Source organism: Xiphophorus couchianus, chromosome 1 (genome assembly GCF_001444195.1).
Source record: "Xiphophorus couchianus chromosome 1, X_couchianus-1.0, whole genome shotgun sequence".
Taxonomy (NCBI): domain Eukaryota; kingdom Metazoa; phylum Chordata; class Actinopteri; order Cyprinodontiformes; family Poeciliidae; genus Xiphophorus; species Xiphophorus couchianus.
Genome location: NC_040228.1, coordinates 6653481 through 6666832, shown reverse-complemented (window position 1 = coordinate 6666832; position 13352 = coordinate 6653481). Strand labels below are relative to the sequence as shown.

The following is a 13352-nucleotide window of genomic DNA, read 5'->3' as shown; positions in this document are numbered from 1 at the left end:
ATATCCCAGCATGCACCAAAGCAGAGCGTCTCGTGACCTGACGCTGTGTTCGTTGACAACCGATGGAATCAGAATCGGCTTTATTGGCTAAGGTCGTGTTCACAGTTCACAAACAAGGAATTTCAGTTCTGTTTAATGTCCAGGTGTTAAATATAAATATGAAAACTTTAGATTAAATAAAAATGAATCATAAAATAAACAGTATGTACAAGTATTTTTTGTATTACAAATAGAAACAAGGCAGGTTGTGACCGTTGTTCCAATATGTTTATGTAGGTTCAGAGCAGAGTAGCTGACCAGTGAGGCTGTAAGAGGTTCACCATGTTCATTAAAGAGACTTTCTGTCTCTGTAGCACCGACCAAAAGGTACAATTCCTAAAAGTTTGTGTCCAGGGTGTGTGGGGTCTGAAGAGATGTCAGCGGCCCTTTTCCTGACCTTTGACCTGTACAAGAACTGAACGGAGAGAAGGTCAGCCCTAATGATCCTTTCTGCTGGCCTGATTGTTGCTCTCTGGACCGGTTCTGTTCTGTTGATGAGCCAAATCACAAAAGCATTCTTCTGAACAGTGTCTATGTGACACAGTGTTGAAGATGGTGAGGGGTGGGCTGGGGGGGGGTTCTGTTAGTCCAGGAGACCAGCTGATCCACCTCCCATCTATATGCAGACTCATCACTATCCAAGGTCACACCAATAACAGTGGTGCCATCTGCAAACTTCAGGAGCTTCACATGGGTCACTGAGGTCCTGTCATCCGAGTATAGAGAGAAGAAGAGTTGGGGGTTCTGGTGGTTCTGGTGCTGGTTGTTCTTAAGGGTGAAAAGATAAAAGGGAAAAAGAAAGCATGAAAGAAAAAAAGATAGAGAAGAAAGAAAGAAAAAAATGGGAAGAGAAGAAAAAGAAAGCAATCGATGACATAATCACCTTAACCAGCAGGTGGCGGTGTTGCAAACGCAAACTTCCCGAAAAAAAAATCGAAGCAGAAGGAACTGACAGACCACAGGAGCTCGGCTGGAATTAGCATCACCATCATGTCTCGGTGACCGAGTCCGTGTACCAGGGACAGCATCCTGAGAGGGGCCTTTCTGTTCCGAAACGGGATCCTTAAGATGGCAGGCGAGGAGGAGAGGGGAGTGGTTCGGGTTAAAGTCAAGGTAGGCTGCGGACGGCGGTAGTTGGTGGCGGCTAGCTGCGCCGTTAACCCGGTTCTCGTTGTGTTTACGTCTTTGTCGGAGCAGCTGACCCCGCAGTAGGTCATCCTGGACACAGTAGGTTCTGCGGGGCTGAGAAGATGAGCTCAGAACCAAACACTGTTTATGTCTGTGTTGTTTGTTTCTCGCCGGCTTTGTTTACTGTCGCGGATCTGTGAGGCAGGAGATCCACGCAGCTCCTCCCTCCTTCCTCTTATCAGCTGCTTTTATAGATTATGTCCACGGGTCACAGCTGAGGCTTTAACTCTGTTGATCAGGGATCAATAAACAACTCGCTTAGCCGAACACTGAACCTGGGGACTGACGTCACCTCCTCGGTCAGAAGCCGCGTGCGCGCGCGCGCTCCGTTAACGGTGTGACGTGATTTCTCCGCCAACCTTTGGAGAAGAGGCTTGTTGTTGTGGTGATGCTGCTTTAATACCGGCTGCAGAAATCAAAGTGAAATTGTTCAAACCCGGAGCTCGAACCCCACAGGAGGCGCTTCTGTGAAACGATGAGGATATTTTATAAGATTTGTTCAGATTCATAAATCATCCTCGTTCAACCCTCTTCGTTTTTCTTTATTTACAATCTGCCAAACTTTTCAAAATGGCCTTTGGCCAATAGCTTCCTAGTCTTTCTGAAGATCTGTGTTACAGATGGCCTTCGGATTTTGGATGTAATTTATATAGACCAATAAGATTTTAGCAACTCCCATGAGATATAAACGTTACTAGGCAATAGATGGTGTAGCATACTGATTCTGCCAAAATTGGTAGTAAAAATGGAAATAAATAGATGCTTCATAAAGTAACTAATGTGGCATATAAGTGTTTTTTTAGCTGAAAATGCGTTCTTTGCTACTTAACAATAGTCACCCAACCAGCCAACACAGTGACTTTTTTTGATATATTTAGCGATATTTCAGACGGAAAAAAATTTGTATTGGCCAAAATCGGAATCGGCAGGTCATGCTTTTTAAAGATCGATAATCTGCGATTGGCCAGAAAACTGCAATCGGTGCACCCCTAGTCAGAATAATTGATAACTAAAACATTTTAGTAATGATCGACAACTAAAATAACCTAAAAAATAAATTGTATCTGTGCATGAAAGCATGTTTCACCTGAGAGATTGGCATAGTAATGAAGCAGAGGAACACTTGCCAGTTGAGTGATAATAAAATCATCTCCTTTTAGAGCAAATGATGCAGCGTTGTTGTTTTATACTGTATTGATTACAATTTATTGCCATGTTTTTTGCATATGTTGGACAAACAAACCTTTGTTGAATTGATACTTTAGAAACTGTGTTGGGATTTCTTCTAGAAATGCGATGGGGCACTTCCTGCGGAGTCTCGCTCCTTTGCTGTTGATCCTCAGATAACGTCACTGGAGGTCCTGCAGCATATCCTCATCAGAGCCTTCGAACTCAATGGGTAAGAAGCTTCAGGTTGAGTAGATCTAATCTCAAGAGTTGACTTGAATGGGTTCTATTAAACATTTTCTTTTTGTCATCTGATTGGGAAAAAAACCCCAAACAAACTAGGAAGCGGAATTTCAGTGTCAGCTACTTGTCTCGAGATCGAAGCAGCGTGGAGATGTACCTGTCTCTGCTGTCTGACTGGGATCTGGACATTGCATTTATGAGTGCAGCCAAGCCGTTCCTGCAGCTCAAGATGGATGTGAAGCCTTCTGAGGACAGTAAGAACAGCAGTTCAGTTTTAAAGCAAACCATGCCATAAAGACAGTGAGCCGTACTGTAATATTTACTTGGCATAAAATAAGTGTAGTTAGTCTCATCTGTTTTTTCCTGGCTTCAGGTCCAGTAATGGAAGACTGGGACATCATAAGCCCAAAAGATGTGATTGGTTCAGAGCTGCTGCTTGGAGAAAGGACCAGGTCTTTGGCTTCTGCAGCGCTTCCCTTCACTCAGACTCTGCTGTCCCAAGTACGTTCATCTCCTTTCAGATGTTTTTTGTATTCAGTATTTTCTAGGTTGCACTGATAAATCTGCCTGAATTTTGGGTGATTAATGATCTGATTTTCAGACCGCAAAATCAACCATGCCTATGAGTGAGGGCATGGCATAAAGCCCCTGACAGCATGGCTCCTAGGATCACTGGGATCTAATCTAATCTAAAAACACTGACTTTATTTTCAAGAAGTGATCAAGTTAGAATAGTTCTTTGTTGAATCCAAGTGTTTGTTTCCTCGGTTGTGTTCAGGTGGGACGGACCCTGTCCCGAGTCCAGCAGGCCTTCACCTGGTCTTATGGAGAGGAGATGAAGCCTTTCAAACCTCCACTTAGTGATTCAGAGTTTCACAGCTACCTTAACGGACAGGGCCAGCTGACTCGGCCTGAAGAACTCCGACTGCGGATCTACCACGGTGGCGTGGAGCCGTCGCTGCGAAAGGTTTCCACTACATTGAAGTTAATTTATTCCAGATATATTAATTATACTCAGAGTGAGATACTTTGAGCGTTAATTCTACTACTTTACATGTTTATGGCTCCCAGCTACTGACAACCAAAATAACTTTCCATGCAGAAATTTGAATGTAACATCAGAACAATATGTAGTTCAGAAATGTGGGCCAACTGAAAATGTATATAATTTACTGTACATTATATAAACTCAACACTCGGTCGGATCTCCATTCGGCTTTCATTACACTCTTTAAGCCACCAGCTTCATTAGCAATGACCATTTGTGGCTTAACTTCAGTGAGGATGACATCACTGACTGTCTGCTATCAGTCGGCAGTATTCCCCCTGATTGTGTCGGTCATAATGTGGTCATGAAATACTACTTCTGAACTAATTATGCATGTTGGTCTATTGTGGAGGAATTCTGGACCGGTCTTCTTTGCAGAATTGATTTACACATTGTGGCACCGCATAGTTTAGTGGTAAAGCAAGTGCACTAAACATAGAGACTATGGCCATGATTTGACATCGGCTGTACTAATATTCAAACAAAATTGAAAACAGAAAGTTTTGGCATCAAAAAATTGTTCAAAAACAGCATATGAGTTAGTCATTCTTTACAGTGCAGGTCAGATCTTAGTTGCCCATGAGTTTTTGACTAAACTGTTTGTCTTTAAAAAGGCATGCATGCTTATACCATACATACGTAATTTCTGAATATTCCACTGTGGTTATTTGTTAGGTGGTTTGGCGGTACCTCCTTAATGTGTACCCCGATGGACTGAGCGGTCAGGAGAGAATGGACTACATGAAGAAGAAGACGAGGGAATACGAGCAACTAAAGAGGGAGTGGACAGCCAGGGCCAACCACGAGGACCTGGAGTTTATCCGTGGGAATGTCCTCAAGGACGTCCTGAGGACAGACCGGGCTCATCCGTACTACGCAGGCTCAGAAGACAGTCCGCACCTGACTGCCCTAACAGACCTGCTCACCACATTTGCCATCACACATCCTCAGGTGTGGACACATGCTCAGTGCTATGAGTTTTTCCAGTTTGTGGCTGTCAGGGTGCAGCAATCTTCAGAAAATAGATGATAAAAAACTCCCCATCACTCAAAGGTGTCCACTAAAGGGAAAGAGAGGATATGGTGCTCTTACCTTTTTGTATATCACCTTAGGTGCTAAATGTGTACTGTACAAAGTGTTTGTGTCAGTTGTGTGAGTCAACTCTCCTCAATCTGAAATGTTCAATTGTTTCCCTGCATTGCAGTTTTCTGGATGTCTATGTTTCTGTACAGCGAGCTCTGCCAGCCAGTCACTGCTCTCAGATTTCAGGCTGTAAGAGCTGAAACTGTGTGCTGACTATTCATCTCTCCTTCTTTGGTCCATTAACTTTACTCGATGCTTGAATGAATTTGTGGTCAACTGGCAACATTGTAATGTAGAGTTGTGTAGCGCCCCTGCTCCAGAGGGATTTTGCAGAGGCTGGGGGAGCATTGGCTTATTTTGACAGCGGGCAGACTGAGCAAGCTTTTACTGTAATACAAATACATCAGCAAACCTTTATGTAACCTTTCGAATAAAATAACCAGGTTTATAATACAAAATAAAACAAGAAAATGCACACCAAAAAGAAAAATCAGATGGCAAACAAACGTCGCAGAGCCCTGAATCTTCTTTTATATATAAATTTTTCAAAAAACATGGCTTACATGGTTTTTTGCTTCACAGCAGAAGGACATTATTCACACGTTCCTCAACCAACAACAAGAGAAAGAAAGCCACTCTGTTCTAAACCACCCAGCTTTTCAATCATTATCCTGTACCATTTCTAATTGAGGGGCAGATTCAACATTTACATGTCTGTATAAAAATAGACACAAAACGCTTAACTAATTAAAAAGAAACAAAAAACATTACCACTATTTACAGTTAGCTTTAACTACTTCAAAGCTAAAACAATCTAAACCCAAACAGAATCCAATCTCCCCTCCCTCTCAGTCAGTGTGAATTTTTTTTAAAACTATTAGGTAGGCGTAACAAACAGCAGCTGACATAAGATATTGGAAATTAATGTCCCATTAAAAATACACATATTTTGTGTTGCTTGTTTATTTATAAATTTCCTCATTCAAATAATAGCGTGACACCAGCATGTTCTCGCTAACTTTGTGATGAGTTAAACTTTGTTTCGCTCATCATAAAGTAACTATAGTAAAATGTTTATGAGGTACTAAGTTCAAATTTTGATTTAAAAAAAAAAAAACCTGTTTCACTTGAGTAGCCTACATTATTTTTGTACTCTTTCCACCTCTGCTGGCATGTATAAACACTGATGAACAATGTGTGTGCTGTGGTGGCGCAGGGGTTAAGCACAGCCAACATAAGAAGGCCTCAGTCCTCAATGCTGCTGTTGCAGGTTCGATTCCCCGGCTTGGTGACCTTTGCTGCATGTCTTCTCTCTCTTTCATTAATCTACTCCTGTCATAGAACTTTCAAATAAAGGCCACTAGAGCATAAAAAAACCTTTACATTTGATTCAAAGTGCAGCTATTCTGAATGACTGCGTACCGGCTTACCTTCACCCCTGATCACACCTTGCTGTGCGCTTTGAGTGTTAGGTCTGTCCCAAAGAATGATTTCAGTTTCACTTTTGTATTGCTAACTCTTTTGTTGATTTTTGCCGACAGTCGGGAAAACACACAGGACATCAGTAGATTCAATTTCAATTCACGAATACTTTATTGATCCCAAAGGGAAATGAAATAAAACTGAAAATAAATTTTAAACTGTTTAGTGTGGAACGACAGCGACGCATTCTTGGTACAAAGTAAAGTCATTTGTTTCACCAAATCAAGATTGAGGAGGTGAGGAAAGGAAGAGGAACTGCTGCACAAACAATCTTCACCACGTCAAAATAAGAGCATGACTACTTGAAGAATTGAAGAAGTCGATAACCAAAACTTCTACAGATGTCAAATTTTATTCAAATGAAGGTTTGCAAAACAGCAAAGTAAGTTGCTGCTTACTGTATGCCAACTTTTATCTGTAAAACTTATTTGACAGATAAAATAAATGTATTTTAATCTGTAAAAATAAATTTAGGGGAAACTAAGTGTGCTAGAAGTTTTCAAAGTTGGCAAAAAAAGCGCTAAGCAAATAATTTGCCACGCTGTCAGCAGATTAGCAGGAGTGTGCTCATCACTGTCATTCATGCCTTATATCCTCTATCTTTTTTAAAGCACATATTCTAAGCATATCATTTGACTAAAGACGTTTCTAACGTTCTGCTGATGCTGTTTTTCAGATTTCCTACTGCCAAGGCATGAGCGACATAGCCTCACCTATACTTGCAGTAATGGACAACGAAGCACACACCTTCATTTGTTTTTGTGGCATTATGAAACGCTTAGAGGGAAACTTTCGGCCAGACGGGCAGCTGATGTCCATTAAGTTCCAGCACCTGAAGCTGCTTCTGCAGTACTCTGATCCTGAGTTCTACGTCTATCTGGTGTCCCGGGGAGCCGACGACCTCTTTTTTTGTTATCGGTGGCTTCTCCTGGAGCTCAAGCGAGAGTTTGCATTTGATGACGCTTTGAGGATGCTGGAGGTAACCTGGAGCTCCCTGCCCCCAGATCCTCCAGAAACCGAGGTGGAACTTGTGGGGCCACTGCTAGAGGGAGAGGAAACAACATCGTGCAAAGACGAGGCTGTTAACGGCCTTAAAGACGAGGCGGTGCAAAAAGAGAAGCAGCGTAGACGACATATGCTGAGGCCATCCAGAGAGGAAACGGATATGAGCAGGAATCCCATCATTGAAGGGAAGGCCGATCAAACTGTAGGCTCTGGTGTAGAAATGGAGGGCGTTGAAGATGGTCATTCTGAAGAAATGTCAAAGAAGTCAAATTTGCAGGGTCATTTCTTTCAGAGACAACTCAGTTTTGGGGAGTTTAAATACTACACAGCTCGAAGTCAATGCAGCTTTGATAAGGAGGATCAGGAGCAGCCGCAGAGTTCGGTGACTTCGGAAGCAAACAACCCAAGGCGGCAGTCAACAGTTGACAGCGAGGACGACCCCGGAGAAAGAACACCTCTCATTAGAAACTCTGACTACGGTTTGTCTCCAATAACTTCACACGCTCACTTCACTGGAGGACTTCCAGTCTGGAAAACTGGCTCATCCGTCTCTCCCACACCTTCCCCTATAAACTCCAGCTGGCCAGGAGTTTCTCCGGACTTTCCTCTAGTGTCTACAGCTTCATCTGCAGCCAATTTAAGTGAGACCTCACCAAGAACTGGCTCTAAAGTATCAGCCTCTTCAGCACAAGATATTAGCTCTCCAACTGGTACTTCTAAAACATCAGCCGCGTCTCCTCCCCCTCAGAATAGATCCGTTCTCTCCTCACCCATTTTGTCGTTTGGCGGAGGCTCCTCGGCGAGCAACCTCCCCTCGCCTGGCAACAAATCCCCCAGCACCAAAGCGAACACACCAAGCTCTTTAAAAGCTGAAAGCACCAGCATCAAGCCCTGCTCTTTGCCGCCTCCTCATGAGTTCGGCAAAGGGAACCCCTTCATGCTGTTCTTGTGCCTGTCCATCTTGTTGGAGCACCGGGACCACATCATGAAGAACAACATGGACTACAATGAGATCGCCATGCACTTTGATCGCCTGGTGCGACGCCACAACCTCAGCAGGGTGCTGCAGAGAGCCAAGGCCTTGTTTGCAGACTATTTACAGAGCGAAGTCTGGGACTCGGAAGAAGGGGACGAGGTCAGCTCAGATTCCCCGACAACAGCTGCCCCACAATCCCCCTCTTCAACCATCTCCGCCAGACCCATCTACAGCCCGCTTGCCTCGCCTCCATCATCACCTAACTCGACTTACAACCTGGCCACCACCATTCCCTCCCCTTCAGTTCAAGTCTCCCTTTCCTCTGTGTCCTGATTCCCTCCTGCATCACTGGATTTTCAATGGATTTCTCAGTTGACTCTTGGTAACCTATTGGAGATCTTTTTCTAACAGCCCCTTCCCTCCTGTTGAATTGGCCTGTCACCAATCTGCCCATGCTAATTGTATGCCTGATTACATGCATTCCCTATATCTGTCTGCATCATAATGTTTCATCTTTCTCTCTGATCTGTCTGAAATATGGACTCCGACAGCTCCGTTGGCGGCTGTTTTCTCACAGGCTGTTCAAGCATGAAATACTCATTGGGTTCTTCTGCATTCGGTAACTGAATGGTTGATCTGCTCTCTTCATTCAGCCTCTTCTTTGTAGCTTTGCTTACAAGTTCAGTTGCAGTCATCTCAGAAGTGTCTCACCTGGAACCCTAATCAAAGTCACCAGAGAATATCCACAATCTGGCCTCATTAAACACAAAACTTTTGTCTGTTCCTCTTAAAAAAGAAAACTTTCATGCCTTATACCCTCTGTCTTTTTTTGATACGTATCCAAGCTGCTGTACTTTTGGTTTTGATAGCTCTCTGCATTGGGTCGAACTCATAGGCTGTATGCAAAAAATGGACGTAGCCACTGTGATGTCAACCATTGCTTTGTATGTATTATTTTAATTCTATTTCTACATTATGGGGGGGCAGGATATCAGGAACACATGCAATTTGATATACAATAAATTAATGTCTATTAAGACTGACTCAATTTTCTTGAGTCTGTCTTATTTCTTGGTGATTTTCTCATTGCTCTTTATGAGCTTCAGGATCCATCAAGTGTTGACATCAGTAGCAGTAAAAATCCATACAGCAGGTCGAATATTCAGCTAAGCACAAAATTATTCATGCCTTTGGAATATCTTTTCCTATGTTTTCTTAACTTTTTAGAGATGTCTGACTCATTTCCTATCAAAACCTCTCTCGGTTGAATGGAATCATTTAAAATCTGGATCTCAGGGTTATTAGTAATTTGAGGCTTAACTGTGTTAATGGATTGCTGAATTTGCATGCATGGCACTTAAAATATTTCCTATCGAATATTGCATCCAAGCAGTGTTTTGTGATTGCAATGTGGAATACATTGATACTGCCACAGTTCAATATATTTTGCTGCTCTCATACACATGGAAAGCTAATTGTTCTTTTATTTTGTTTAGTCTAATGTGTGCTTTAAAACTGAGCTCTTTTAATAGTTTACTGCAATAAGTAGTGGAAAAACATTTAGTGACTATACATTGTGAAATACTTTTTCTCAATGAGACTCTGCCATCTATGGGCTCATCAGTGGTGCTGTGGTCGGTCAAATTGGATCCATGCCCCAGCCTTCCAGCTGGTTGTCCTAGAGTTGGTCAGTCTACTCCTTTAGTTAGAGGCATGCTAAAGGAGTAAACAACATAAACCAATTTAATGTTGTTTACCAGTTATTTTGTGACCCAGGGTCCATATTCTCAAAGATTCCTCTCAGAGAGCTTCTATCTTAAGCTCGAAATTCCTGCCAAGGACTGTTGGCCTTAAAGAGTGGCAGTAAAATCAACTTTTTAAAGCTTTTCATCATGCAATAATGTTACTCCCTCATCAAAAACCTGCCTATAGTGCTGCTTTAAGAAATCTCTACATTCCCATGACAACCTATCATTTCCCACAAAGCTCCTCCTTGGAGCTGCAGGCTCCAGCCGAGCAAGCTGGCCTTCCTCATGCCTGACCCACTCAGCTCCTCCAGACGGGCGGCAGCAGCAGTAACTGGCAAACACTTGGTGGAACTGCAGCGTCCGCTGAGGTCATTATAAGGACCACGTCTCAGTTCAGCGCTCCTCAGAACGGTAGTGAGCGGCGTAATGGAAAGTACTGTTTGTGATGGTGTGCTGAAGGTGGATAAGTAGTAGGAAAGAGCAGGAGCTTCTTAAAGAGACAGAAGCCAAATTTTAAGGCATCAAATTTCTTTCAAGTCATGTTACCTTCATAACAACTGAAGGTAACGTAGGTATTCGACTGCTATAAAATGCCACTATGTGCCTGGAAATGCATAATACCGTCCCTTTAAGAGTGATTCATTCAACTGCTGAGGTAGGGGTTGACATTCTTCTCTTGGTGATGAGGTGTGGTTGACCCCGTTGCTATGGGTGACGCTGTCCTCTAGGGACTTTGATTGATAATTTGGCCTCTACTGGTATTTAATGGAGGTTGGTAAATAATTTCATGGAGTATTACTGCCACCAACTAGTAAGTCTGGACCAAATGCCCCCTAATTTTGATTGTACAGAAGAAATGTTCTAAGAAAAATCTTGAAATTCGAGAAATTCTAAGAATTGTCCTGCAATGACATCTGTAGAAGTCTCTTTTAGTCTCAGGATTTATTGAGAATATGGATCCCAGCTTTGTTGCACTCCTTCTTTGGGTTGTATTGATACCTGGCTTGTCTTTGGTGCCAACCTTTTAATGCTCGTCAGTGTCTTTATAACTTGCGAGGGCCCTGAGGGATTCTTCCAGGCTGTTCCCAACAGATGTCAGAGCCACACCAACATGGAAATCCTGATTGGGCTGAGACTGCGTCCATCTTTGGCATACAGTGTATGGTCCAGAGTAGTCATGTTGTACCTTGCAGTGTTTCTAGATTTCTATTTAAACCTATACTTATGCTATATACTGACGAGACAAAAGCATCAGTGTGTTATTTTTGAAGCCTTGCTCTGCACACCTTGATATTTTCGCTTTGTCGCCTTTAGAGGTCAGTTGTTCTTAAAAAGGACCTGGTGCTTCTGAAGATATGGGAGAACCTGTGAAAGATCAAATCAAAAGTTTTAGCATGTGTGAACCTGAGAGATGTTGGGTTGTTTAAATGACGGAGTTAACCTCATGCTGTATGACGCAGAACTAAGAGCTGGGCAGACCATCAAGACATTGTTTGTATTGACACGCATTAATGAATATACAATTAATGATAAATTTCCACTAATGATGCAAAGCCTTTTATTGTTAAGGGGATCCCAGATTGAATGATGGATGTTACTGCTGTGTTTTTTTAGCCGACAGTAAAACGACCACAACAGCAGAACAATCTGGAGCACAAGTGCCTCAAAATTTGAAAATTTGACTTATTCCTTCTGTGCTCTCTGTAGTTTACAATACTTTGGGTGAAACTAAGTAACAAAGTGAAATATAGTTAAGCACACGGTGATTTTTGGAATCTGTTTAAAGTTTTATTGGTAATTTGACTCTATATTGAAGGGATAACTTCAGATTTTTAGTAGAACCACTTGGTGTTCTATTGAAAAGTTGCATACTCAGCAACTTTTAAATGTCCGTTTCTAACCTTTAGATGGGTTGTTTTAAGAACAAACTCGAACAAATGTCTGGAACTGTGGTATTGTCTTGTTTGACTGTGATCCAACTTTGCACCAGCCTTTTCAGGATTTTATTTCTTACTTTTTGCATGATTTAGTTAATGAGAGCATGTCTTGATTTCAGTCTATGTTTACCAAGTGTTTTATGTTGCCTGAATTATTTCTTTAAAGGTTTCCCTAAGATATATCGTTGAGTAAAGATTCCACCCTTTTGAGCTAAAGAGGACTTTCTACATCCCAACCTTTGTCTTGGCCGGGAAAACGAGTCTCCCAAAAGAGATCTTGAATTTCTTCCAAATGTAACAAATGGGCTTGTTTTATTTTGGTTTTTGAAACAAGATGTTCCAAAAAGAGTTATTCTAAACAATCATCGCCTAATTTATTCCTGATCCACTAAATTAAATAGAATCAGAGGTGAATTGACTAAAGCAAACAATGTTGACTAAGGATAAAGGCAGAGAAAATTCCCCCTAAACTAATAATAATGGGTCAGCTTTTGCAGAATTATTTCATTTTTATAGGATTAAACCAGGAACTACATCATGTTGTGATTCCAATGTTTGATCTGAACTGTTTTCTTTTTCTCATGATTGTAACAAGCACAGACGGCACATGTCTTCTTGTTCTGTTAGATGATCTTTTGTTATTTTTCCTATGTTAATGATGTATTCATGGTGACATGCCTTAAATGAGTTTGATAGATCACATTGCAGCAAGGACTGGCAGTCTAAGCGGTGCAGGTTCACCTGCTGGAGCTTTTTCTTTGATTTAACTCCTGAACCTTTCGGTTGCCATTAAAATGAACCACCAGGCAAAAAAAAAAAAAAAAAAAACACTAAACAAAACAATAAATATTTGTTGTGGCACGTCTAATTTTCGGTTTTGAAATGTTTTTCTTAAGACTGGCGACAGTGATGGTGAAACAGAACAGCAGGAATTGTTGATGTATGATTTCTCTACCAAATAGAGAGTCAGAAATGCAGCCAACAATTCAGCATAAACAGCTTTACTGTTTTGCGTGACACTCGAAGCTCGTCTGCAGCTTCTCTTTGTGGTGCAGAATGATTTACGGAGCTCAAGAACAAAATCTCACATTTCTCCAGATTTCCCCATTTGACTGTTGCTTTTTGTAACGTGGAGAGCGGCCTCTGTCTGCAGAGACGTGCAGTGAGCAGATGGACTTCGTTGAGCTGGTGGTGAGATGCTGTTGGTTCGAACTCAACTGATGTCACTTCACACCAGTTCATCTTTTAAACGCATATTAATGTTGTTTATTGTATATTGGACACAAATAAACAATCATGCATCTCACTAGTCGGTTGTGTCGTGTAGTCATTTTCTGAATATCTAAAATTCACAAAAACGTTTGACAAAATCCAAATTTAGTTAAAGGTTATACATTACAGTTTTGCCAACCCAGCAGATTTCCCTTTCGCTTTCT

General features: G+C 41.8%; 2 protein-coding genes across 2 annotated transcripts in view; one reads left to right on the top strand and one right to left on the bottom strand.

The window, feature by feature from the left end:
- The window catches only part of bcas2 (BCAS2 pre-mRNA processing factor), a 624479-nt gene that overhangs the window by 210887 nt on the left and 400240 nt on the right, over window positions 1-13352 (bottom strand). The window lies entirely within an intron of this gene.
- On the top strand, window positions 163-13225 carry tbc1d25 (TBC1 domain family, member 25). Its single transcript, XM_028012757.1, has 7 exons — window positions 163-1152; window positions 2517-2626; window positions 2737-2891; window positions 3011-3138; window positions 3416-3604; window positions 4361-4636; window positions 6927-13225. Exons 1-7 carry the CDS (start codon window positions 1108-1110, stop codon window positions 8562-8564), a joined length of 2541 nt encoding a protein of 846 aa, XP_027868558.1. The 5' UTR covers window positions 163-1107; the 3' UTR covers window positions 8565-13225.

What these genes read in the sequence shown, in the direction of transcription:
- tbc1d25 (XM_028012757.1), top strand. Translation starts at nt 1,108, where the DNA reads ATGGCAGGCGAGGAGGAGAGGGGAGTGGTTCGGGTTAAAGTCAAG. An exon ending in TGTGAAGCCTTCTGAGGACA is followed by an intron (nt 2,892 to 3,010) that starts GTAAGAACAGCA and finishes TCCTGGCTTCAG; the next exon opens with GTCCAGTAATGGAAGACTGG. An exon ending in TGGAGCCGTCGCTGCGAAAG is followed by an intron (nt 3,605 to 4,360) that starts GTTTCCACTACA and finishes GTTATTTGTTAG; the next exon opens with GTGGTTTGGCGGTACCTCCT.